Consider the following 27,944-nt stretch of genomic DNA (forward strand, 5'->3'; position numbering starts at 1 on the left):
GCTGGTTTACATTATCATATGTATTTATTTGGCAAATAAACATTTTAATATAAATCCCAGATTCCCTTCTGTTAAGCCACGTTGCTGCACTTCTGATTGAGTTGAGCTTTATTTTTGTTTTATTTGAAGGACTGTTCGCACACCAGACAACCACCACAATGACACGAAACAGATAAAGGAGACAGAGAGAGAGAAAGAGAGGGAAGGAAAAAGAGACACTGTGACAAAGATAGTGCCTGGCAGCAGCACACTTATCAGCAACTGCTCCGCAAGAAAATGACCTAAATCATCAAGATTCCCATCGGAAACGCATGCACACACACACACCCCGACTCGCAAACACACACACGCAGGAAGCCCATAACGTCTTCATCGTATTATCTTTTTACTGCAATAACTACTGTAGTACAGGTAGATTTTCAAATCTAAATAATCTATTATGCAGATGACACAAGCACTTGAGAGAAAAACAGGAATAGGGTTTTGAAATGGGTTTTTAACAATGACTTAAAGAAATCAGTTGCCAGCAGACACAACATGATATCCCAAAATGTGACTGGTACAAGTCTCCCCAGAAGTGTTTTGAGTCATTTACAGATTCTGAAAGTGTGGATTTTTAGCTTTCTAATAATGCCAAACACATAGAAATACAAAAAAGAAGATATGGGCACTGAATACTGGCACTTTGTTAGAAAACAGGCCTCAAAGTCTGTCCCCTTCCCTGATGAACTACCTGGGGATGTTAAGAAAGGCTATGCATTTACATTACTTTGCACACCATTGCTCACCTGCCTGGTCACCGTTATAGCACACTCAGCCCAGCCACAGCAGTGCAGACCTAGGCCGGGCCAGTGGCAATGTCCTTGCTACAATGGCAGGCCACAGCGGAGCATCTGTAACTGTGCTATGAACAACAGTGCCTATTGAATCCATCATATCATTCTGCAAGTTTTGAATACACTTCAAAACTCAATGTATCATAATCATATTCTAAAAACAATAAAAGTCTTGAAACTTGCCCATGAGAAACTGAAAAGTATTCCATGAAGGCCTCTGATTATATAAGTTGTTCTGGTGTGCTTTCTTTTCACCTGTGTCTTTATGGTGGATTTTGTTGTCTTTGAAGTAAGGACTGTATTCAGTTGACTGAGATATACAAGATATAAAGAAGCCACTCATGCATTGTACATGCATTCCTCTGGGGGAATCCCAAGGTATTCCCATACCAGCCGAGAAACATGGTCATGTCCTTAGTCTGCCTCTGGGTTTCCTCCCAGTGGGACAAACCCAGGACACCTTGAATACATTTCAAGGTGTTCTAGCCACTTTTAACTGACTGCTCTCGATGTGGAGGAGCAGCAGCTCTACTCTGCATCCCTCTCAAATGACCGAGCTACTAGCCCTCTCTAAGGCAGAGAGCTGACCCTGTGGCTACTAAAATTGATTTCCACAACACCTTCACTGTGCCTAGAAATTCTGCCCATTCTGTCCATTAACAGAATTATGACAAAGGATAACCTTGGTGACACTGGAAAAATAAATTCTGACTTGCTGCCAGCAAGGTGAACCAAGCTCTGACATGTATTGGAACCTAACACCATATCAAGGGGCTTGGTACCCTGTACTCCTGAAGTATGCCCTACAGGACTCCCCAAGGGACACTTTTTAATTCCTTCTCCAAGTCCACAAAACACATCTAAATTGGTTGGGCGAACTCCTATACAGCCTCCAGGACCCTTCTTAGGTTTTGAAGTTCCACAGGCCAAAAAGGCCAGGTAGGACTTCCTCAACTAGACAGTGTCTCTCACCACGGTGTCGACCAGCGGGACCAGAGGGTTACCATGAGGGACATAAAGCCCTGGAGTCATTGGGACAGTCAAAACCTTCCACTACAATACAGTAGCAGTCTTTAGAGAGGGTTAAAAAACACAAATGTCTTAATAAATGTTATTACCTAAACTTTTCCTTCATACCCACTGTGCCCTCTCTACAGTGTGTTTGTACTAACAGTATAAAATAGGGGAAGTCACTTTCTGAGGTTATTTCAGTTTTGTTGCATAAACATTCACACTCACCCCATCATGAGTTATAATTTGCACACACAACCCGACATACTATTGAAAACATAGAAATATAGAACACAAACACATATGTTTCCTCCCAGTCTTTACAACCCATCAGCCTATTGGGCAAAATGTGTTTTAGCCATTATCACATTGATTGTATGTAATCAGGGGTTTATTCTGCAGCCAATGAAGTGAATTACAGGTTTCCTGCCCGACTAACACTGTTGCAATTGATCTGCTGCTCCCTGGTGTGTGTGTGTGTGCGTGTGTGTGTGGGTGTGGGTGTGTGTGCGTGTGTGTGTGTGCGGGGGTGTGCGTGTGTGTGGGTGTGTGTGTGTGTGTGTGTGTGTTAGGAGGGTGTGGGGTGATTTTTGAGGAGGTGTGGATGCACCAGCAAGAAAGAGAAGCAATAATAGAGGCTGTTTGTATGTGAGAAGTAGAAATGTTGACAGCAAAGGATTGAGACCCAAAGAGAGGAGGAAGGGGAAGGAAAAAGAGAGCTCAGTAGGTGGGAGAGTGCTTTAGATTGACTGTCACAGTTGGACTCTTTTTCTTCCCTTTGTATTCATTTTTGTTTCTGAAAACAACTATAATCACTGACTCGCTGTGATTCTGTGCAGCGGAACAAAACCACATGCTTAAACTCACACCAATGATTCAGAGAATCAGATCTCCAGTTGACTGCCTGTAAGTTGGTTAACCACAATAGTTAGTTTTTAAAAATGTTCCATGAAAGCACACATGAATTACAGTGTGGCTGTTTGCATTTATTTCAGCCATCAGACAACAAGGAGGGAAATTCACTAAGGAACACAATCCACTGCATTTTCCCAACAGTTTTGCAGTCTGTTTGACTGTATTTCTGCTCTGGAGGTGGCACCGCAGATATAAAGATACAAACATGTCGTTCACCCATTTTTGCATCTGAAGTTGTTCTCTGTTTAGCCACAACCACAGCAAGTGCAGAATTCACAAGGGGCAGAGAAAAATGTCTTAAGTTTTTAGAATTATTATTATTTTTTTTTTTTTTACCCCTCCAGGGGGTATTTTTGTGGGCTCTAGTGTCCCTTATATGACAGTGGGCTGACAGGAAACGGGGAAGGAGAGGGGGGAAGACATGCGGCAAATGTCGTCGGGTCCGGGAGTCGAACCTGCGACGGCCGCGTCGAGGACTGAAGGCCTCCAAATACGGGTCGCGCTAACCGCCACGCCACCACGGCACGCCCAGAATTATTTTTAATTAACAGAGGGATTCAGGTTCTGAACTGATGAGGCATTCCTTTATAACATTAAGAAAACATCTGACTGGGGGATTCACATCAGAAGGTTTTACTCTTAAGTTATAATTCTACTCTACACATATGCACACACCATGCACCTCCAATTGGTTGCTCTTTTTTTTTCCTTATCCAGTTCCAAAAGTACCAGCTTTCGGCAGATGAGATTTTTTCTGAACAATCTGTGTAAAGAAAATAGCTTTTGTCTTTGAGGATGTGACATTTGAAAATGTAATGTTCTCTGAGCATAATTCCTTTATAGGTATATATAAGGATAGGCAGACTTTCCTTTAAATCTATATATCAGTCTTCAGTAAAATGTGGCCGAACTGCACAGGAAGATTATAGGTTGTCAAAGAAGCATATCAGGAGCAGATTTGCCTTTCTGTCTAGAATAGGACATGTTAACAGAGGCTTATATGTAACACTCATAAATATATTAGGAGGCCTGGTTTAATTTTTTTATTTACACATGTTCTTTTTCCGAAGAAGCTGACTAACAGTTAAGCAACTTTCCTCACATCGTACAGTCACTGAAATAGAGCTACATAAAGCTGAAAAAATAAACAGTTGACGGCTAAATAGGCAATTCACTACTTTGATGAAATCAGTGTGTTCACTTGACTATGGAGATATAAATATGTCTTGTGTTTTTTTCCCTCCTTACTCAGTTCTTTTAATTCAATGTTTTCTTCATGGTGCCTATGCTTCCCTTTATTTTCTTACACCCTGAGCATTGCCAGTATTATCTAGATAAAATTGTGTAAGGTCTTTTTTTTTCTTTTTGCTTATTGGACTGTGTGTTCTTATCAGCATTGAAAGCACAATGCTAGGTGTGATGGAAAGGTATTAACAGACCCGCTGTAGCTACACTGTCAGCACTTCTCCCCTCTCCGTATCAGCAACCACCCTCCGTGCTTTTTCTCTGTTTTACTCTCCTAATTTTTTCCCATAGGGAACCATTTTAAGGAAAATAAAAATTGTGAGGATAGTTAGAGGTGTTATCCTGCTGCACCTAGTGGCGCTAAAGTTCATAAGTAAAGTTCTTGTTGTCTAAATGTGATGGACTTTTTTTTTTTTTTACAATAATTGTGACCGTACCCCTCTCCTGTAGCTTATTTCTGCTACATCTAGTTAAATGTAAATATTGCTGACTAGATTTTGAAAGAATATATATATATATATTAATATATATATACACTGTATATATACAGTGGACATATTCTTTTCTTTTTAAACCAGCAGGGCGAAATAAAACCTGTTTGGAGTTATGTGAGCATTAGAGTGTGTTTATTGCTGCCATCTAGTGAGACAATTTTACAAAGATCGCATATAATGAAGAAGCAATATTTCACACGGATGCAGACTTAAGGAGCTCATGGCAAAGAACAGCTCAACACAATTTGAGGCAGTTGTCACTAATATGATGATTGCATGTTTGGACTGACGAGTTGTCAGGCCTCTGAATCATCCCACCGCTCTAATGACAGCTTATCATGCTAAAGGTTCCCCACCTTCCCTTCGAAACTGTCTATGCACATCTCATTCTATTTTCCTTTCTCCCTTAATCTTTCTCTTTTTCTGTGTTACACTGTGGCAAAAATTGTAAAAGAAAAACAGAAGTAGGACTGTGTAGAAGGAGAAACAGGCAAGTATTGTCTATAATTAAGTCAAGGCAAAGCGGTTTGTTGTTGTATGTGATCCCATAGAGAGGTGAGTTTGCCGAATAGTTAATAGTAGCAGATATGAATCATAGCATGAAAGTGAAAGTGTTGTCACTAGCACCATATCTGAGACCAGTTTATTCAGTTTCAGTTGATGTGGTGCTTTTCAAAACTGTCATATCAGTGAATATTTTCAAAATCTACATTACTCGATATTTATTTAATTAGTTTAGATTTTCATCAACAAAAACAACACTTTTTCAAAAACGTGATTGGTGAGATATTTAGCAATTGGAGAATCACTTGAAAGCTCATATTCTTACTCTCTCAATAAGCATCGGTGCTGTTCTGGGGCCCCTCCCCCCTTGCAAAGCGCTCGCACGGTCCACTCACAGCAGTCCTTCCTCGCTTAAGTCAGAACCCCCACCCCTAAATGTCCAGACGGCTAATGTATATTGCATCTACAAAGCTACTGCTGAATGATCCCCTTCAACGTGAGATGTAAATGTAAAAAATTTGATTTATTATTATTGTTTATTATTTTATTAGAAGTTGTATTTTATTTTAAATCACGGCATTTCTATTAGTGATTTTTTTTTTGTCAGTTTTCATAGTTGGAGTAGATTGCATACAAAAAAGTAAATATATATATATATTTTACTGTTCCTAATCATAAGCAGATGATGAGTTATGGAAATTAAGTGATCATGTAATTTCGCAACTTTTGGTGACTTTTACAACAGACAAAATTGATGCAGAATGTACAATTTTTAACATTATATTAGTTTGTGAAAAAAATAAAAAATGGATTTAAAAATTGCATGTGTAGTTTATTATCAGTTATATAATATAATTCTGTTCAGTCAATTATTTGGCCCTTAAAGCACCGCCAGCTCTAGACTAAATGACTCTTAGGCTGAAGGATTCTTGCATGTTTCTCAGCTAATTGTGCATCTTATTTGCTCAAATACAACTTTTTGTTTTTACTTTGGAGCATAGATATATGCATAAAGACATATTTGCTCTGAATCATGTGGCTTAACTGCAAGATGTAACTGAGGTTTCTAATTATACAGTAAAATAAGTTTTAAAATAAATTTTCTAACTGTCTATGATATCTGCTGTATGCTGTTAGAAGTCAAAACTACAGATGAAATTTTAATATTTAGGCAAAAACATTTTTCTCTCACTTCTAGCTTCAGCCCAGTATGTTTTCCTAATTATACAAAAGGGAAATAATTTAACTATAGTTTAAGTTGGAGATCTAGGAAAATAACTCACATCAACCCAGCTGTTAAAAACACTGATATTAATCACATTACATACATTGTTCAACTCCTCCAAACAGGAGAGCAAAGAACTGACAGTAAGACACAATTAATAATATTTTATTTCAACATCATTAATATACATTCTGTATCAATATATAGAAAACAAAACACTGAATCAGTTTTTTTCCATTTTTATGCAATTTTCTTTGGCACAAGAAAACACGAAGAACTAAGTGAGACCCAGCCCTTGTGTTCTCTCTTCACACTCGTCTGAAGAGCAGAAAGGTACAATAGGACTGCTCCTTCAGCACTGAGCCGCCGCTACATTGCGCTGTAATTATACTGATAACATACATACATAAATGCATTCAACCTCTTACTTGGCACAGCGTACTAGCTGTGATTTCTTAATCTTCTTTCCCCCACGCCTCTCCTCTGCACGCATGTCTTCTTTTTTTATTCTTTTTTATTTCTCCCCCTGCGATGGCAATTATTTTTCATTCATAAGCAGAGTGAGAGTGAGTAAGAGAGCAGGAGTAGGACACGATAGAGGAAAAGAGAGACTGAAATGGAAAGAGATCTTTTGGCACTTAAACTCTTTTGCTTAATGGTACTCAGAAGGATTGACAGTGGAAAAAGAAAGGGGACAAAAGAGCATAAAGATGGGAAAAGGAGAGATTAAATCATCACCACCACATCATCTACTTAAATGAGTCTAGTCCCATTTTCCTGCCACTGCTGTTTTTGGTCTGTCCGTTGGAGCACAGACAACTTTGTGCCATTACGTTCTTTCCATCACATGCTCTGTGTCTCACTTCTGTCTTATTCTTGCACTTTATGTCCTCATGTCTTTATGAGCTCTCTCTGTCTCTTTAAGCTACTTTGCCCAGTCTTGATTTGTTTCCAGTTTTTTCACAATGCCCCCTCATTTTGGACGAAAGGGGCTTGCCTTAGTATCAGATAAATGGATTTATAGACATTGGTGTGTGCAACAAAGACACCAATAATGGGGTTCCTCAATTGTACTTGCAGGAATGAGGTGGAATAAAATTCATGATGAAAAGGGGCCAAAGTATCAGACATCATAGAAGGCATACCATTTTATGAAAAAAAAAACAACCTTTTTTAAAAAAATCTCAGAATTTTTTTAATTTATTTTAGCGGGGGATGTAGCAGATATCTCTGCTGGGGAGGGGGGGGACTGTTTCGAGTCAATCAACCATCATCAGTCGCAATTCCTCTTTTTCCTATTCTGCTCGTCTTCTTCTTTCGCCTGTCTTTCTTCCTGTCTGTATTCATTCGCCATTCCCCCACCTGAGCAGCTCTCCATTTTCTGTCGGAGTGCTGTCTGTGTTTTATGGGTCCCTGTGGGATGGGGATCTTTTACAGGCCGACTGGACTTTAGAAGTCCCTCGTTTAGCAGCATCCTGCCTTAATTAAAAACCCCTTTTGTGCTTTCTGCCTTTAACAATGAAAGAGAGTGAAAGGAGGGAGGGCAGGGTTAGAGGGACAGAGACTAGTAATGTGAAGAGAAAGAGAAGGCGAGAGAGAGGGCAGAGAAAGAGAGATGGTGCTGAATGGGAAGTGATAGGGAGACAGGCAGATAGATAGTAAGGTAGACAAAGGGACGGATGGAAAGATATGGACAGAGAGAAGATAGCTGTTAATTACAACTGCCATTAACAAGACACCAGCCCACCTCCTTAGGGAGAGAAGGAAGGAAAACCAAGAAAAGGGAGAGAAATAAGAGACACGGAACAAAAGATGATCAGAGGAATATAATCATAAAGTAATGCTGATCAACCTGCTCCTTTTTTCCCAAATGTACACTTCCTTGTACTGCTTGGTCTGCGGTTTTTGACCCTGTATGTGAGTGTGCCTCAGTATGACTATGTATGTATCCGTGTCTGTGTATGTATGACCTGTCTCTGGGATGACTGAGCGTCAGAGGGGCTGCTTACTGATTACCTTCATGTTGAACAAGCTGCTATTGACTTGAGAGTGACGGATGACCTCACACCTGAGCATGTGAATGTGGCTGTGTGACGATGTGCTGCTATATACATGCCTATCTGCTTCTCAATACAGGGTTTTTCTAATGATAGGTTTCTTTTGAATTGCTTTAAGTTTTTTAAATGTCTATATTTGCACATGTGGCCTTAAATATACTGCCTAAAATAAAAGTCGATACAAATTAAAATTTTAAGTCTTTCTTTTTGCTGTTTGAAATGGCATGTACAGTAATGGCAGTTCTTTCCTTCCCCTTTCTTGTATCTTTTGCCCATTTCCTTTTTGTAGGCTTCTCTGCAGAATGTCCAGTAAGGAGCGCCACCTAGAGTCGAATTGTCCGTCCTCTTACATAAAGACTGAACCATCAAGTCCTGCCTCTCTGACTGACAGTCTAAACCATCACTCCCCTGGTGGCTCCAGCGACGCCTCTGGGTCTTACTCATCCACCATGAACGGCCACCCCAACGGCTTGGACTCTCCAAGCCTTTACGGTTCCAACGCAGGATCCCTGGGACCTGCTGGAGGCCCGGGATCGAAACGTTACGAGGACTGTTCATCAACTATTGGGGAAGATTCACAAATTAAGTGCGAGTACATGTTGAATTCCATGCCGAAGAGGTTGTGCCTGGTGTGCGGGGACATTGCGTCAGGGTACCACTATGGAGTCGCGTCGTGCGAGGCCTGCAAGGCGTTCTTCAAACGCACCATTCAAGGTTGGCTTCCATTTTGTGTAAAAATTGTCTCTTTATTTGTTGTCAAATTCAACTTTCCCCCAAAAAACGTATCTATAAGTCAGTTTTTCCCTCATGATGTTACTAACTCTGTGGACTATTTGACGGACCATTGTATATACGCTGCTCAAAAAAATAAAGGGAACACATAAACAGGTGTTTAACACTTAAAGTGTTCCCTTCATTTTTTTGAGCAGTATATTAAAAAAAAAAGTAAATATTTGATTTTTGGTTCCAGTTTATTTACTTGTGAAATTAAAATATTAAACTAAGCAGAGATATAATGAGGGGATAAAGGTAAGCATCTTGAAGTATTCAACTTCTTTTTATATAACCTACCTAGTCAAAAAATGCCTACAGTATATAAATATTAATTTGTGAATTTGTTTGTTTAACTTGTTAAACAGAAACCTTGAATTTGTTCAAAATCAAGGACACTGAATGAAAGTCCCAAGTGATCACCGTGACCCACCATGACCCTAAGACTATCTTTACTTTCGCTCACTCCCATCATTTCCATTTTGATCATTTGATGCACAGTCACACTCACATACAGACTCCTGGTCAAGCACAGTAATACACACACCAGCGCTTTAACACCACTTCCCATTTTCACCCATAACCTTGACCTCTTCTTCATCAACAGCAAAAACAATTTCCTGGGAGTGTTTGCATCCCAGATCTAGCTGCTCATGGCAGGAGAGTGTTTGCTGTAAGCCTGTTTTCTAGGAGATAACATGGTGTCAGAGAAAGGGCAGCGGTCATGTCTATGGGTCAGGAGTCGACGCAAGGGGGTAGAGTAAAGACAGGATCGAGCAATAATCCACATGATGAGAAGACCAGAGGAATTAGGCTCTGTAATCTGCTGCTTATGTCTTCTTAGAGCTTGCATTATTGCAGAACATGTACAGGTATTCAGACTGTACTCTTCAGATTTTTAGGGTTTTTAACAATAATCACCTCCCAGCGTAATCACCATTATATATTTTATGTGACTCATGAAGGTCAGCTTGACCAGGCCTTTATCCTGAGTGAGGCATGGATATTAAATTCATACAATTACTTGAAACCTCAGTTGCGCTAAAATGCAGTAAAGACAATCAAGAAAGTGATCTAAAACTTTATGTCACCTACAAAGTAAACTGGAATCAACTAGAACAAAATGTCTGCCTCAGAAATGAGGCAATTAAAGTATTTTGTATAATATATCATAAGTGTGAAAATGTTTGAATAGTCTGTTTGTGTAGAACCCTGTTCATGAACAACAAGGGCAACACCATATTAAACATGCTCAGTTTAAGTAGCACCAGTCTACCGCATTTAGTGTAGTCAAGAAGTAAAAAACAAACAAAAACAAAAAACTTAGGGGTGTGAAAGTTCTTGAAAAGGTATTCTAGGACTTGCTGATTTTATTTCAAACTTATTGGATCCATCTGCTCACAGGACAGCTGTCTTGTCAGTTAGTTCACCATCGCAATAACCAGCTGCCAGCCAGCTATTATCGATCCATTCAGTCAGTCATATCAGGCAGGATTCATCTATCTGTTTTTTCATCCATTCAACTATCTGTGCTTGCCTTGCTTTGCCTCTGATAAGCAGCTTTCCCAGTAAAGCCCAAGAGAACAAGGAAAATGTGGGCAGGAAGTTGTCTCATATTCTACATGGTCACAACTACCTGGAGACGACCTGTATGTGTTTATTATGGGATGACATGAGGGCACAGTGAAATCCCTATTAGATTTGAACGCACACACATTCACCCACTCGCTCACTGAGATAAAGGCAAAAGCACACACTTGCACACGCCAACCCGTACTGTAAAGACACACACTGCACATAGATGAATAGACGGTCACACACATAACCTTGACTCTCTATAGGTTTAACCCGTCATTGCTGCAGGGTCAAATGTTCAACCAATTTCACTTGTTTCGTTTTATTTAGAGGGCTTGTTAAAGATTACATATGTGGTAGGCCAGGACACCGCTGCAAAGGAAATACAGTAGCTGTAGTATCTCTGTTGACAGGAAATCTTCTTTTCGAGTGTGAACCTGAAAAGCTGTAAAGAGCGGTACATTCCTGGACATCAGAGATTTCATTTTCACTATGTTTGTAATCTCTCCTTCCGATGTAGTGTGTATGTTACCAATATAAAAGGAAAATTATAATTTATTTAGTATTTTTGCCAAAACTTTGTGGCAGGACTAATGTCAAAGAAGATTGTAATATAAGAGGTTTATTATACAAAGGATGGGAGTTTATACAAAAAATTACGAAAATGACAGGCTTTTTTAAAGATGAATCCTTCTGTTTAGATTTACTCCACCAGTTTTCTAATTTCTATTAAATATGATTAACATTTCTTGCATTAAATTTATTTTGCATTAAGTAGTTGCTCAAAACGATAAACATTCTTGGATGCACCAAAAAAACTGAATTGTGACGTTATCTTTGGCTACTCAATGTGGACAGAGTGGATCTTGTGTCCCTGTGTGGGCTGCACGTCTGAGTGTTCATCCAAATGTAAATGAGCGAAGGTTTATGTGCACGTCTGGGCACATGTTCCTGCTGCGTGTGTGTTTGTGTGTTTGTCCTGGCAGGAAAGCAGGGCCAGCCTCAGATGGGTAGTGGCAGACATATTGGTGTGTTTCAACCCATTAGCCAATAAAACCACAGGTAATCACCAAAAAAACACCTCCAGCTGGACGGGGAGGAGAGCATGGGGCAGGAGAAGAGAGGAGGGATAGGGGCAGATAAACAATAAAATGGGGAAAGGAATGTGGGCAAGGATGAGAAGGGGGAGGACGGACTGGGCAGATAGATGTAGGAAGGAATTAGTGCTATGCGTGGGCTGGCGTGCTTTTGCGCACGTGTGTGTCGCAGTGTGGAGGAAGTGGCTCTGGCAGCTGCTGTTTCTGTGGCTTTAGTCCAGTAACACCTGACAACCTGCATCTATCACTCCTTTATTGAGAAAGAGGAATAAAGGGGAAAGTAGAGGAGGACAAAGTATGGGAGATAGAGGTGAGGGGCTATGAAATAGCAAGAGACAAGCAAACACTTGGAGACAAAAGATGGACAATGGCTGGAAAACTGAATCTGAGGAGGCATATAGTGAAGAAACCTCTCAGACAATATATTTTTTGAAGATATATTATTCAACAGTAAATGGTTTTATGTTTTTAAAGGCTCAAATGAACATGCATGTTTTTTTTTTCTCCGAAGAGTTTTTGCGGCGCTAGTGGCTCGTATTTTTTTGACAGTAGGCAGACAGGAAGGGGGGTTAGGAGAGGGGGGAAGACATGCGGCAAAGGTCGTCGGGACCGGGAGTCGAACCTGCGACGTTCACGTCAAGAACTAAGGCCTCCAAACGTGGGGCGAGCTAACCCCCTGCGCCACCACAGCACGCCCCGAACATGCATGTTTTTATTTAGTTGGATAATGTAGTTTTATGTCCATATCTGTTGGTTTTAATCACGACATTGTACTTTTCCTTTTGGTTTCTTGCCAGTTTAAAGCAGGAATTATAAATTATCACAGAATTTGTCATTTTCAGGGGAAATGAATGACATTCAGCATTGTAATTTATAATAATGTTGGTCTCTGATGATGAAAAACTGTTTGGGATTGTTACTTTCCAGCTGATTCCATGAGATCTTTAGTAAATATAAATGCATTTAAAATATAATTAAAAAAATATTATATTATGATAGATTCTTTTGTGTGCCACCATGATATCAAAATATAATTTTTTATATCTATTTAGAATTTTTATAGTTAATGTTTTCAGACACTGTCAGGTTTAAAAATTGCTTTTGTTGTGCAGCACGCATTGCTCGTCTGTTTCTTTGCTAATTTTACTCTGTGCCCATTAGGCCTTGCAGATTCCATGTCATTAGCACACTTAGTGTTTCTGTACTGGAAGTGTCCCGCTTAACTGCAGAATTAATCTAGTACTCCTGTAGCATTAGCATGAAAAGGCTGGGTGTGGGCTAACTAGTCCCATTAACTGCATCTATTAGGATGTAAGATTTGCTTCAGCATTTAGAGTGTTTAGCCTTTAACTAACAGGGCCAATTAATGGGTGTCTTGTTACCCATTAGGAAGAGTTTGGGCATTTAGCCTTTTCCCAAGCTAACTAGCTTCTTAATCAGTCCAGTAATGAGAAAACATCCTCTCTGCTGCAGCAGTCAATAGTAATCACTGTTTACTCTGTTTCAGAGGGAGATGTATCGGCCTGCTGGAGTACTGTAGTTGTCAGGTGGGCATGGGAGGAGAAGATAACTTTATTCTGTTTAAAATGATAACATGTCCACAGCCTCAAATAAATAAAAACTGCAAAGAAAGGAAAGGAATAACAATTGAGTCACAGTTCTTAATCTGAATTAACCTTCAAATGATTTTCTGATGTACTTAGAAGTGCTTGTATGTTATTAAAGTGCCGATACAAAGCGAACGTTCACAGATGACCTCATCCCCATTAATTCATTCAATTTCATAAATTTACCTTTTTATTTATACATTTGATAAACTGCAACATTAAGCTTTTTGGTTTTCTTCAAACACATGCTGAGGGTTTCTGGTGTCTCTGCCCATGTCTACCTTTCTGTCTGCCTGTTGATGTATTTTATCTCCTATTAAACTTCTCCTTCTGTCCTTCTCCAACATGTCTGCATGCCACAGGCAACATTGAGTACAGCTGTCCCGCTACCAACGAGTGTGAGATCACCAAGAGAAGACGCAAGTCATGCCAGGCCTGCCGCTTTATGAAGTGTCTGACAGTGGGCATGCTGAGGGAGGGTAAGGGAAAAGGTCTCTTCTTACCATTTTTTGTTAACTTGTTTACCTCTGGCATTTTTAAATGTGTCTAGATAAACTGAATCCAAATTTAAGAAAACAATAGGCGCACACGTTTGCTTTTTTTGTTGATTTTATCTTATCTACATAAAGTAAAAATTCAAACATGTACTTACACTCTAAATAATTGGTTCAATGTTTCTCAAAAAGTTATACTTTAACCATACACTGTGTGTAGCTGTCAACACATTTTTGACACAATCATTGCTGAATATTTGAAAACTCTTTAAATTGTTAGAGTTACATTAAATTCATTGGTTTTCCTCTTGGGTTTTTTGCTTTTGGGTTCCAAAAAGTGTGTTGGCCTGCTTTTCCATTCCCAACCCAGTTTTAATATAGACCTAGGATTGGGATAAATGTCAAAGTTGAACATTCAAATGCATCCAAATTTCAATGCTCTAGTAGTTGAAAGTAAATACGGAGGTTGTCCTCCCGTTTGTAATTTTATCTGCTTATGCAACATATGAACATCACTAGTAGTAAATCAGACCCACAGCATGATGCTACCACTTATATACTTGACAGTTCACACATTGATTCTAGATTTAAAAGCCTCATCTTAACTCCTCCAAAGATACTTAAGCACAAATAGCCCAACTGTTGGCTTGTCTTACCATAAAATATTTCTCTAGTAGACAAGAATGGTGGGTAGAAAGTTTTTAAAACATTCTAACCACTTCCACCTAAGGGATGCAGGTTTTATCCTATGACTGACATTTTGGACATAGCTAGAATTTGCAATAGGCAGTCTTCCCAAACATACTTCCAAACTGCTTTTAGAATAGATAAAGCAGAATTTAAAAGCAGCATTATGCTTCTGGAATGGCCCTGATCTCAATCCTATTGAAAATATATGGTCTGTGAATAACACTGTGTCTGTGCCAGGAACCCAACCAACTTAAATGAACTTTACCAATGCTGCCAAAAAAGGGATCAAATATTCATGCCTAAATGCTGACTGCAGATATACTAGGAATATGATCAACACCGAGTTATTTAGCAATAAGATATATTTAGGTAAAAGTAAAAGCCTAATAAAATAAAGAGATCAGTGTGTATTGTTGTTATCAAACAATCCTGCATGTAAAACAAATAAATAGTTAGAAATCTCCTCTAGATTTGATGTTTGTTTTTCCAATTATTTTCATGTTGAGTAACTTTTTTGTTCACTTTTATAACTTTCTGTTCTCACACATTACCCAATGCAACACCAGGTAACACCTGTGCCTATGTTTAGAGAACATCTCAGCTCTTGAAGGATGAAGATTTAGCTGTATAAATGTGAACCTTCGAACATAAGTGCACAAAAAGCACGTATTTCTAATTTACATGAAGAAGACAAAAAGGTAAAACAACAACCAACACTTTCAGTAACTTCCCAGAAACGGATAAAGCCAAAAACCAAAAGATTTTATCTGCCCCAACACCACTTTGATTAAATGCACTCACTCTCTCATTTTTACATTCCCTTGTTGCCTTTTGCCTCTTTCGTTCTCTCCTGTATGCCCACCTTTGACCTTTCTACTCCCACTGCACTTCCAGCGATGAAAACAGGCAGAGAGGAGTGGGGAGGGATGACGAGGAAGGTATATAGAGAAAAAGAGGGAGAGAGGGATGGTGAAGGTGGGAGAAGCCTTGGGGATGAGATGGAGGGACAGGGGGAGGGAGGGTAAGAGATTGATTTATAGGAGCAGAGGAGGGGGACCAAGGGAGGATGAGAGGCAGGGGGAGGATGGTTGAATGAGGCAGAAAGTGTGTGAGAGACGGCAAGAAAGGAGAGGAGAGAAGGGTCAAGGTTGTAATTGATGGGAGACCTGGCCCGCGCCCCCTTCCTTTCAGTGGTCAGGGAGCATGCCGGTGCCGACGCCGTGCCAGCCCTCCCTCCAGTCATTCCACCCTTCGTCTCTCCCCATGTCTTTTACCACTCAGATTCTGATCCTGTTTTGTGTCGTACATTTGTTGTGCTCTTTTTTCCTTATCAATAACGACAAGTTATTCCATGTTCAATGTGACCATTTGAAAGTATTGTAGTAAAATAAAAATAAAAAACCTTAAACGTTCAGTTTCCGGTGACGGGAAAAACTCTAAAATATGAATACCATGCATCTACAGAGTAACTGCAGTATTTTTTTAATTGAAACAAAAAATACAATTACATTTTTCTTTTAATAATAATGAAATTGCAATAGTTGCAAGCAACTAAGCTTGCTCAGTCACTCTTTTTTCTGCAGTCACACACACCCCAACGCACGCACACACGCCGACACTTTTCTCTAACAAGCTGCTGTCGTAGCATTTGTTCTCCCAGTTGATCTGACATAGCACAACCTATGTCTCATCTCTAGAGTTTTATCTTGTGTATGTGGCTGTTAACAGACACACACATGTAGTTGAATGTAATATTGGCAACTCCAATAGTCTACTAGTTAACACATCCAGTCTGCTTCCTTTCACTTGGTGTAAAGACGACATCTTTCTTATGGTGTTTGTAAAGTCACATTTTTTATTTAAGAGTTTGGGGGAACATTTTAAAAAATTGTGACATATTCAGGGATGAGAAGTCACTTTCGAATCCCCTTAAGTTTAAAGGAAAAGTAAGTATTGACAAATGTACTTAATTGCAGATCATTTTAGTCTTTACATAAAAGCTGACAAAGTTTACTTAATAAAGGACTTCCGGGATCATTTCAATGTTTTATTTTTTGTTTGTTTTTGTTTTTTGGAAGCCTTTTAATAGTATTGTTTTTATGTTTATATACATGGGTAGCTTTAAAAATCAGAACAAAAAAGTTGTCTAAAGTAATAATGATTTAGATAAAGCACACCTGGGTTTTCTTGGACAAATCCCTTTTTACCAATTATAAACTGAATTTTACTTTAGGATAAAAGGAGAAATGCATGTAATTGAATTTAAATCAGTCCATATGATTGAAATATATTTGTTCATTTTAATTGTACATTTCTCTGTAATTTGGGTCTATATTGCAAAGTAATTTGGGATGACATTTATGGCCCCACATTAATGAACTGATCTTAATTGAGTCAAAACTGAGTTTAGAGATTTTCATCACAACCAGAAAGCTTTCTTTGTATGGTTGGAAGCTCTAATTCTCTTTTCTAAGTTCATCATTTAATAGTGAAAGCCAACATTTCAAAGGGGATGTACTGCTACCTTAAAACCAGTTTGACACGAGTTACTCTAAAAGAAGACTATTTAAAGTCACTTTGGTAATGAAATCTTGTTTTAGTTAGACCAAAGCTATGATAGCTTAGCACAGATTACTCTAAAACCTCATAAAATTGTGTCAAATTGTGCTTCTATTATAGAGGACCTACAGAACAAAATAACAGCAATGTACTAAATCTTACAAATTTCAAAAAAATAAAATGATGGATGACACGTTCCGTTGGAAAAAGAGGGAATGCAACTGAGGGACATGTGTTTGTGTGTTTCTGTCGAGAGCAGGCAAACAAATAGCTGCCTTTTGTTACAACTGCCTCCCTGCTCTACACACATATATCATGCACATTCACATGAGGCTGCATATCTATACATCAACATGACAGACCACAGCCACCCCATTTGTTGTGCAGAGTGTGAATTTAATACAAGGGTTCCCACTCTTCATATGAATAAGGCTCATTTGGAGAATTGATATATCCATTTTCTCATTGGTAATTTTAATTCTTCTTAGACCTTTGCAAAATATCAATAGATTTAATGTATAGCAGAGTTAAACATTTTTTACCATTAGCATATTTACCATTCAGCTATGGCACTGATTAGCTGCTGAGCTAAATTGAGGACTGTTACTTATTTTGTGACAATAACAATGTTCTTTTGGGAAAAGCTTTTACTTGATCCATGCTCAGCTATTACCTATATCATCTACAGATTCATCACTTCCCAGTATGCTACCATTTATAAAAGATCTGAGTTCTAATATAATTCTGAGTGGAAAATTTGAGAAACTTTCAAAAAGCTAAAAATTTAAATTTTCTTTCTTTGTTGATATTTTCATATGACAAATCAATGATGTTTGTAATCACTACAATGTTAACGTCTAAACTTTCCATATTTATATTAAGACATTCAATTAATTCATCTGTAGGAAGCCCCTTTTGCATTCGAATGTAAGAAGTTGATCATATTATGGCTAGTCGGCATATATCAAATTTGAATCTTTTCTGAAAACTTCCACTGTAATTGCTGCTAAATTTCAACAAGAATCTAGATTCATTTCATTTCATGCTAGGCTCCCCATGTGGACATCATGAATTTTATTTTCATTACTTTTTATAATACATGTATAGCACCTCCTATTTATGCTATTTACTATTCATGCTTAGAAGTAGACCGGTGTCATAAAATACATGTCACATCACTCTTGTTTCACCTGGCTAGAAATTGTATGATATTGAACAAGAAGTCCTCAGCAGACTTGTGTGTGTGAACATTACTTAGTGTGTTTCATTCTTCTCTTCTTGGTGTTGACAGTGTTGCTGCAAAATTGCATAGATGATGATGGTAAGTGGCTAGATCAGTTAGCATCAGTGCTAACTGTGGTTGTCAGGGGGTAGCTCACGGCAGAAAGGTGAAGATAAAGTGGTCAGGGTGTAGAGGGGGGGGCCATGGAGGCATGTGTGTGTGTAGATGCTGCAGTTTACCCCTTAGGGCAAGATCTGCCTCAAATTAGCTTTGTCGCCCTGGGAGACAGAGAGGGTGAGATGAAGAGCAAGTGAGGCAGTAAGGAACAGTATGTGAGTGTGTGTTTGTGTGTAGATGGGAACCTGAAGAACAAGAGACCAGAGGGTCAGGAAACCAACTCAGAGCAGATATTTTTTATACATGTTGTCTTAAACACACTACCTGATCTATGAATGAGCTGACACAGCTCTGTGTTGCATTTAGACATCATCTACTGTGATGAAGAAGATGAGAGCAAAACAGTACTTGAACAAACTGGAAATCAGTCATTCAGGAACAAACCTTAGGAACCTACCCACAAATACGTAGGAGCAAATTTCCAGAGCAAGACAATAAAAAGACATTCTTATTATATTATGAGAACTACCCCTCTGGCAATGGCTGGCTGTCCATTTTTAATGGGGCCGTAATGATGCGTCAGCTGAAGACCAAAAGGTCATTGGGGTGGGGCTCAAATCTACTGAGAAATGGTAAGGGGGATGATAGAGCAGCTAGACCACAGGTAAAAACTGTAGGAGTAAGATTGGAGATGTTAATTAATCCTAACTGTAAACACTGCACACATCACAGACATTTCATGTCTAACATCAGCTGTGATTTGTAGAATTATTATCATTAGAAAAACACAGATTAAACATGTAAATATGAAAGGAATTTGCAGAGTCATGCAGCAAGGGAGCCAGCAGTATTCAATAGACACATATAGCATACATATGCTCAAACTGACAAATTTGCTCAGATTCAGCAGCAACTTTAAAGATGAATCTTGAATAAGTAGGCAGAATGCGTTGAATCCAATGCCTGCATCTTTATAAAGTCATAAATGGCCAGCTGGATTGGGATGGTTGTGCTTCTAGAGGGACAAGTCCTCAGACTGCAGATATAAACCTTGGCGCCATGCCGCACACACGCACGTATGCACACACAAATTAACACCTAGTGCCAGCTTTGGCCCTGCTCCCCATAGCCTCTGAGACCTAATGAGTGAGATCAGGTGGAAGGCCTCAGTCTGTGTGGGTGTTGCTACTTGTGTGTGTGTGCAGCTGGTAGTGTGTGTGGATCGTAACTCGACTGAAAGCTCAGCTATCTTGATGGCTGGCATCCACCCTCGTTGCCCCTGCACACATGTAGACGATTGCTTGACTTATATGGTTGAAGAAGAGCATGTCAACTGAATCAACTAGTTTGTGTTTAGTTTATCTTTCTCAATTACTCTGGTACATATGTAATAATCCAGAAAAAATAGCATAGATATGTGATGATAAATAAACAACAGGGACCTAAAAGGAGAATGACAAAAGGGATGAATGGGGGTGATGGTGAGATTGAAGGAGGCGAGAGTTGAGGAAAAACAAAAGACGCGAGAGCTAGACAACTGGTGGCGTCTGGAGTTCCCCCCATGGGAGCCTTGTACCTAAATCTGGCTCTGTAGTGTCTGTCCTGCCTGACTGTGTGTGATTGTGCTACTGGCATCTGGTTGCATCTCTGCTAGAAAGAAGCGATAATGGAAATGGAGTGACGAGAGATCGGCCTAAGTGGTCCGCTCTCTTTCACAAATGCTTTCTTTGCGAAGAGAGAAGAAAGGAGGAATTTTAGCAGGCAAAGCTCCAGCCAGAAACACTCTCACATAATAATTAGACAGGCAAGTATAAAGGTGGGCAGCTTCTAAATGTCTTTTACTCCAATCACGACACTTTGTATTTTGCCTTGCCTTTTAATCAGTACCTTCTAACACATGTAATATTGTAGCTTAGGTATATATAAATATATATATAAATATATATATAAATATATATATATATATATATATATATATATATATATATATATATATATATATATATATATATATATATATATATATATATATATATAATGTGTGTGTGTAGGTTTCAAATGTGGCAGCTATGACCAAATAGCAACAATGCATAAGCTACACTATGCAGACTCTCTGTCTGCACTGGTGAAAATATACTTACCTCACGCCAAATAATTGTCGTTATTATTGCAACCTACGTCCTCTAATAATTATTTGACAATTTGAGCATTCACAGACTGTGAAAAGAGAACTAATTTTTTTTATCATTAATTAAGTATAGTAAAACTATTCTGTGACAGTAGGTCCTTGTGAATTTTACAGCCTTCCTCCCAGTTCACATGCTTTACATAAACCTGTGATGAATCCTAAACAATACACATGGTGCATAGAAATGACAGTATTTGATATTTCACAAATTGCAGCATGTTTTTCTTTTTTTTCTACAATTTAGACACGTATGAAAACGTGTATTTTGATACTTTAACAGTTTTTTATAATTTTTTATAATTGTTAGTTCTATTAAGGTGTTTTTAAAATGCTTTAAATGTGCAGTGGAATGTTCAGATTTTAGTTTCATTGTGTTATGTGTGCAAAGAAGACCACACTTATTCTGGAACTTCACTCGATCTCACTCACACGCAGCTACAAATTCACACTCCAATGACAGCCACCTGCCCACTGCCTTAGGCACGGCTGTTCAGATCTGTTCTGGTCTAAACAAACATCACTGCATGACACCACACATTCTCCTCTCAACTTCGCTCATACCGCCTTTATTTTATCTCTGTCATCGGACAAATGTCTGACATCACCAGGGTATTCTAAGCATTTTTGCTGCACATAAAAAATGTTCGGTTTTCATTGTGTGTGCCTTTCTCTGCATTCAGGCTATATTTATTCATGCAATACATACTTATATGATGACTCATTATTACCTTTTACATTTTAAGTGTTATGCTCAGGTCTGTTTTTTGCCGTTTTCTTCATGCTGAAAAGGCTTACGCTTTGCAGCGTTAAGGATGAGTCCCAGCAATGTTAACGTGTCAGCAGATTTATGTCCTCAGACACAAGTAATACCAGCAACAGATACACACACTAGATTTAAATGGGACTCTTGTCTTGCCCACTGCACTCACCCATCAGTCCATAAAGCCGCACAGGAAAAACTGTAATGTTATTACATCCACACTGCAGCTTAACACACATATACACAACATCTAAGTCTAAAACTAGTTTAAGGTGACTTCAACACAGTTAATACACTGAAGGAATATGTGGTCCCTCATTTTTCTGTTTTCTTTGTCTCCCACAATTTGCTTTTTTTTCACTATCTATCTACAGTTCACTCGTTTTGGCTGTGAACTACAAAAATTCATTCATTTTATTTGTCTACCTACTCCCCCCTTTGCTCCTTCCCACGACTCTCTTATTTATCCCCCAATTCTCTCACCATTTTCATTGACCATCTGAAATCAATCTGTGTTCTGTTTTTCCTTCCATCCTCTTCTGTCTTTTCCTCTCCCCTCTGTCTTTCTCCTGCATGTGCATTCAGGTGTCAAAGGCATTTCGCTCGCAATCCTTCATCTGTTCACAAACACACATACGCACACACAGACATGCTGACACAGAGTGACGCCAGCACAATGTAAAAAAGAAAAAAAAAATCTATTGTGATATGATCAGTGGAGATCGGGCTATTGACAGACAGCAATATTCCCACGATAGAAATCATTCACCTTCATCACTGTCGCAGTGTTTGTGAGCACACTTTGGTGGATGTGGGTGCATAACTGAAAATATGAAAAATAACTAAAGTAACACAATATTGGCAAAAGAGCAAAAAAGTTAGGAAACACACCAGTGACAGGGAAACAGTTATGTAAGGATATTTTTTCTGTGTGTGAGATTAAAGGGAGAGTGCAAGTTAAGGGCTGTTGTTAGTTGGATATATTTTCTTTTGGACTTCACTCTGGTCTCTGTTTGTCTCCATCAACAGTGCCATGCAAAAATAATCACACCGCTTAGAATTTTTCTTGTTTGACACATCATTGCATAAGTTTACATAATACAATTAACTTGGTGTTCATTTATATTTAATCCACCTGAGTTAACACTCTGAAATCACCTATCAAGTATTCCTGCATAGATTTTTGACATGTAATGTCATATCAATGGTTATGGTGTGTTTAGGATTATGCGCAGCGCTATTTTTTTTTTTATTGTCACACACCATTATGCATGCAGATTGATCTAATGTAAGTAGAGCACATTCTTTTCTTTGTCCTCCACTTAAGTTATGGCAAACTGCAAAGGCAGCCAATTATGAATACAAATTTTCAATCATTTTCTTCTTCAACTAATGCTTCTCCAGTCAATTACACACAAGTTGACTCTGTTTACTAATAAGGTGAATTGTGAAGGCAACTTGTACTGGATTTTATTTGGGGGTTTGAATACATACATGCACACCACACTTTTCAGAAATGTATATGTAAAAAAAATTTAACAATGTGTCTTTTACTTCACTTGATAGTTATGTGAAGTGGGTTGGTCTGACGCATAAAGTTCCAAATGAAACACAGAAAATTCAGGTTGTAACAGGACAAATGTGGAAAAGTTAATGTTCTTAGGCAAAGTATGCAGTTTTCTTCAGGTTTTTTTCTTTCCTCATATTCCATGTTGTACAAGAGCTCTTTTTTATTTGTTTTTATTCATTACATTCTGTTTTGTGTTCAGTCTTTCTTCTCTTCCTTTTTCTTTTTCCCTCTATGTTTCATTATTTCTAGTTTCCACATTTCCTCCCCCACAGCCCTCTTCTCTCTAGTCTTTCTCCCCTCTCATCTCCTCCCTTCGTTCCCCCTATCTCGCCCATTCTTTATGGTTTGAAGGCTCATTTGTTAAGAGGAGTTAACACACTCTCACTCTCCTACGAGCTTCCTCCTGTCTCTTTTTTGTGAGCTTTGGAAATATAATTTTCAATTTTTAATTTGATTCATTTAGATTTGACCATTAATCAGTGCTGAGAGAGAGTTAATTTGGTGGAAAATAGATGAGGTAGTTAGAAGGGACACTTTATGAAGTGAATTCAGGGACTTTTAGGTGCAGGAGTAGGAGAGAGAATTGAAAGTTGGAATGTAAAAGAAAGTATTCAAAAATCATGCGAGTATATTGTGCTGAAAGGCTTAACTCTTTATTAGAGAGTTGAAGTGAAAAGTTCCTTATCTGATTTATGAGACCAACACTTCATGATTTACAGCCTAGGGCAAATGGGGGATCTTCTAGAAACCTTAAAAAATTTAATGCCACAACAAAAATACCTTGATTAATGACAAATGATATGATATTCCACCAAGTTCTTTGCAAAACGTAAAACTGAATAATTTATTTAGATATTGCTGATTGAAATTTGGAATAATATTCCAGATTGAGTCATCTTGATATATTATTTTAACATATAGTCCTATTTAAAGATATTCATACAAAAAAGGAACCAATTATAAGAGTCCACATGATCTATTATTAATTAATACAGTATTTAGTGAATAAGTTAAATAGGTTAAATAGATTTATTTGTAGACACTGGTATTTTTGTGGGTTTTCTTATCACACAGGTAACATTACAGCAGCTGTTTTCTTTTTTTTAATTCTATTTCTGTTTTGATGTCATGCTGCCTTTTAATTTTGTGGCCATGCTGGTGGTGTCACGATTGTTGTTTTAGGGGAACCCTGCCGTTTTTTGTGCTGATTTTAAACTGAGCATTTTTCTTCAGATCAGTGTCGGTTTAATGATAGCTTGAGCCAGAAATTTTAATTGCACTTCATTTTATTGTCCCTTACCATTTCTACGTCTGCTTTTCCATTTGCTCTCCCTTCTCAGGAACACCAGTGACCCAAGTGCTTTGTGAGCGTGCTTCTTGTCAGGGCTTACAAACACAACACGGCGGTGTGGGTTACAGAAATATAGATGTAGTTTTAGTGTGTATCTGAGATGAAAAAGCACAGAATAGGTGTTTGAGTAGGGGTGTACCTCCCAGTGTTAAGAGTCTCTTGACCGTTTGCTGACACTGGGCCCCCTGCTGTACCTGGACTGTCAGTCCTTCTGTCCCCCTATCTCTGCCTCAAGCAGTTGCATACATGAACACACACACGCACACACACACCGTTGAGTTAATGAGTGCCTACGCCATTCAGAAAGGATTGTGTGCAGTTTAAATATTCTAAATATAAAGCATATCTATAAGTACTCGCAGGCCTGGTTTATCCTTCGTGATATTTTTCCTTTTCTGGCAATTGAAATCTTCATGTTAAACCTCTCTGTTGTTTTGAATGTGGTCAGCATATTTTCCAAATGATTTAGATCTCTGTGAGCGATCAAATCTTTCTTGCTTTCCTGTATAGAGTTAAAAAACAGTGAAATAATTTAAATGTGCAATGTCTCAAAGAAAGTCTTTCCAAGTGTTGCTGTTTATTAGTAAAACATACGTTTTTTTGTCGCATAATAAAGGTAGTACTATTCTCAGCATATTTTAGAGACCACTTTTTGAAATTGCTACCAATTGCATGTCAAAAATGAAGAAAAATCAGAGATTTTTGTCTATGTACATACTGTGTGCACAATTATTAGACAGATGCCATTTTATCAGTTATTTAGAGTGCTTTAAGTAAATTCAAAATAATAATTAACTTTACTTAAAAAAAAGGGGCAACAAACAGCTTTAACATAAATGTCACCATTCGACACCCAGTACCAGATTATAGCTTTTAGCTAATTCACATCTTCGGTCCTATAGCAGGTCGAGATAAGTAAAGAAAGTCTAGAATTTTAGATTAGAATTGTCAATAAAACACACACAGCGGCCATAATGGACTAGAACAAACCTCAGACCTTAAAATATAAGTAAGGGTGAGGTTTGGGCTTTTTTATAAAATCCGTGTATGCACCGTTATTGGGCAACTGTAGAGGGCAGAATTATTATGCAAATAAATTAAAGATTAAAATTTTCCCATTTGACTTTTTATTTTCACCGGGTAATGTGAACATTTTCATAAATGTTCACCTTTTAAAATTTGCAACTAAACTGACTTGTCAAGCTACAAATCAATGACCTAACCTCTTTCAATAACAGCAACAAACTTCCCATCCATGAAATGCGTCAGTTTTTTAAACTACTGATGATCAAATTTTTCTTGCATCAACTGCAGGTGTCTCCCAGACACTGTTCAGAGAGCTGGGCTGTTCTCATTCCCTTTTAAATGTCCTGTTTAAGAAAGGTCCATACGTTGTTATCAGGGTTTAGGTCAGTTGAGGAAGGAGGCCATGTCATTAGTCTTTCATCTATAAGCCCTTTCCTGGATAGCAAAAATACCTAATGTCTAACACTTTAATTATACGCATTTTGATATCTGGTGTTAATGTTTATAGGCTACACAGCCGCTCATTAGAAAAATACACTCTTCCTGTGACACTTAAACCCAATAAGCTTTTAAGTTTATACAGCTTGCAGTTGGAAAATATGTTTATGGCTGGCCATAATTATACATTTCATAAAATTTAGTTGCTTTATTTAAAAGTTGATGTGCATGGTTTTGGTTTTAATTGCAAATTTGTCCATCTTTAAAGTGCCATCAACGCTTTCACATTTGTTTAGCATAAAGCAAATTTTTTTAAGGTATTAGGATAAAAACAATTATGAACAAATATTTAATCTCTCTCCCCCAACCCAAGTTACTTGCTTTCATTTTCACTGGTACAAAAGTACAAAAGTATTTCTGTGTGGTTTCAAAACTTTCAGAGTGTTTCAGGCCTGCTCTTCTCTCCTTTCTGCTGCTATCGTCTTCAGTCTTTCCCTCTCCTCCTCTAAAGCACATAACACCTCTGTCTTCCTTATCCACCTTTAAGTGGTAACCACGGTAACATCCAATCCCTTGAGGGATAGGCCTAATTCAATTAGGACTCCTTTGTGTCAATTAATTAACGAGACAGAGAGGGAGACAGCAATCGGGAGGCAGAGATTGGGCAACAAGAAGCCAGAAAACCAGAGAAACAATGTGGGAAAGACTGGAACTAAAGTAGTGTCTCTGCAGCTTTCAGTCGATCCTAAAAGTCCAAAAAAAGTTTAGAAAAAATAGAAAAACACATACCAATGAGTAAATAAGTTTATTAACAAGCAAAAAACTACACATACTTAAGTGGAGATGTCTGCTTTCACATGTTTTGTCTTTGAGTTAGAATGTGCTTAAAACCATGACGTGTTTATTATTTATTATCAGTGTCTCTTTTGCCTTCACAAAAATAATACTTGTTTTCTTTCTTTGATATGTCTTCCAGGTGTTCGTCTGGACAGGGTTCGCGGTGGAAGACAAAAATACAAACGCCGAATAGATGCAGACAACAGCCCGTACCTGAACCCACAGCTGGCTTTGCCCCCAAAAAAGCCATGTAAGAAAACAGACTTTCACACACATTTCAGATCTAACAACTGTGTGTAATCTGTGTCAGAATGTTGAACTGTCTTAACCTGCAAATAGAAAGTCGGACAATAAGATCATTACAAGTGAGAGCTCGCACACAAACACAGGTTGTAAAAAAAACCCAGCTGTTTGGAACAATGCTTATCTCTGTTTTTTTTCTACTCCTATCTTTTCAGATCATTTCCTTTTATAAATATATTAATTTAACTTCTGTTGGATTGGCTGCTTTTTCAGAGAATAAAAACCAAAGCACGGCGAGTGAACACCTAGCAAGCGAGAGTGAGTGAGAGTGACAGGGACAGGTAGAGACGCGGGGAGATTAAGCCTAAATGAGAGTGTTTCTCAGACAGAGAGAGAAGGAGGAACAGGGAGGGTGGGCAGGAGAACAGCCGTAACCCTAATCCGGATTAAATCCAATCTGGCAACCACATCAAACTAGAGTTAGCTCTCTAGCTAACCGTCTGCTTGTACACACAACATACACACACATGCTGTGCAGATTGAGCGGTGTTTAGCAGCTTGCTCCCCAAAGCCCATTTTGCCTAAAGCTGAAGCATATTCTGCTCTAGGCCAATATGCTGAATGGCTGCACGACAGATTATTGGGACTTCTGCAACACTAATTATTGAAATGATGGAATAAACTGATTTTGCGTACACTGTGTTTATGTTGGCATGCCAAGAGGATGAGTGTGTCCTACCACGCAACATAAACTTTATGTTTAGTCTTGTTAATATAGCAAAAGGTTGTCCTTTGTAATAGAGGACAAATCCAAATATTCCTCCTATCTCTATTTTCTGTTAAATAGCTACTTTTATTTCTGTCACACACGAAATCCTCCTGCATCTCTGTCATCCTCACAGACAGGAACACTCACACAGCCTACCTGTCTGTAGCCCAATCCCTAGCCTCACCGTCCCAATTGATTGTTTGAGAACAGAACAATAGCCCAGGGTTTGGAAATGGGCTTCCATTGATTCTAATTAGGGAAACATTAAATAAGATTTACTCTCAGGTACTGCAGTGTGACTCGGAGTGGTGAGGCTCAAATGACCCCAGAGTTGGACCGTGCG

At 38.5% G+C, this 27,944-nt stretch overlaps 1 protein-coding gene across 7 annotated transcripts in view; it reads left to right on the forward strand.

Annotated features, from left to right (window-relative positions):
- The window catches only part of LOC102231299 (estrogen-related receptor gamma), a 98,847-nt gene that overhangs the window by 41,058 nt on the left and 29,845 nt on the right, over positions 1–27,944 (forward strand). For 5 of the 7 annotated variants that reach the window (XM_023332929.1, XM_023332925.1, XM_023332927.1 and 2 more), the window contains exons 3-5: positions 8,577–9,001; positions 13,700–13,828; positions 26,729–26,839. In XM_023332929.1, coding sequence (XP_023188697.1) covers positions 8,577–9,001; positions 13,700–13,828; positions 26,729–26,839 — 665 coding nt within the window. The remainder of the gene's footprint in view (positions 1–8,576; positions 9,002–13,699; positions 13,829–26,728; positions 26,840–27,944) is intronic. The other 2 variants (XM_023332926.1, XM_023332928.1) reach the window with 1 other exon arrangement.

Source organism: Xiphophorus maculatus, chromosome 4, assembly GCF_002775205.1.
Source record: "Xiphophorus maculatus strain JP 163 A chromosome 4, X_maculatus-5.0-male, whole genome shotgun sequence".
In the NCBI taxonomy this organism is placed as follows: domain Eukaryota; kingdom Metazoa; phylum Chordata; class Actinopteri; order Cyprinodontiformes; family Poeciliidae; genus Xiphophorus; species Xiphophorus maculatus.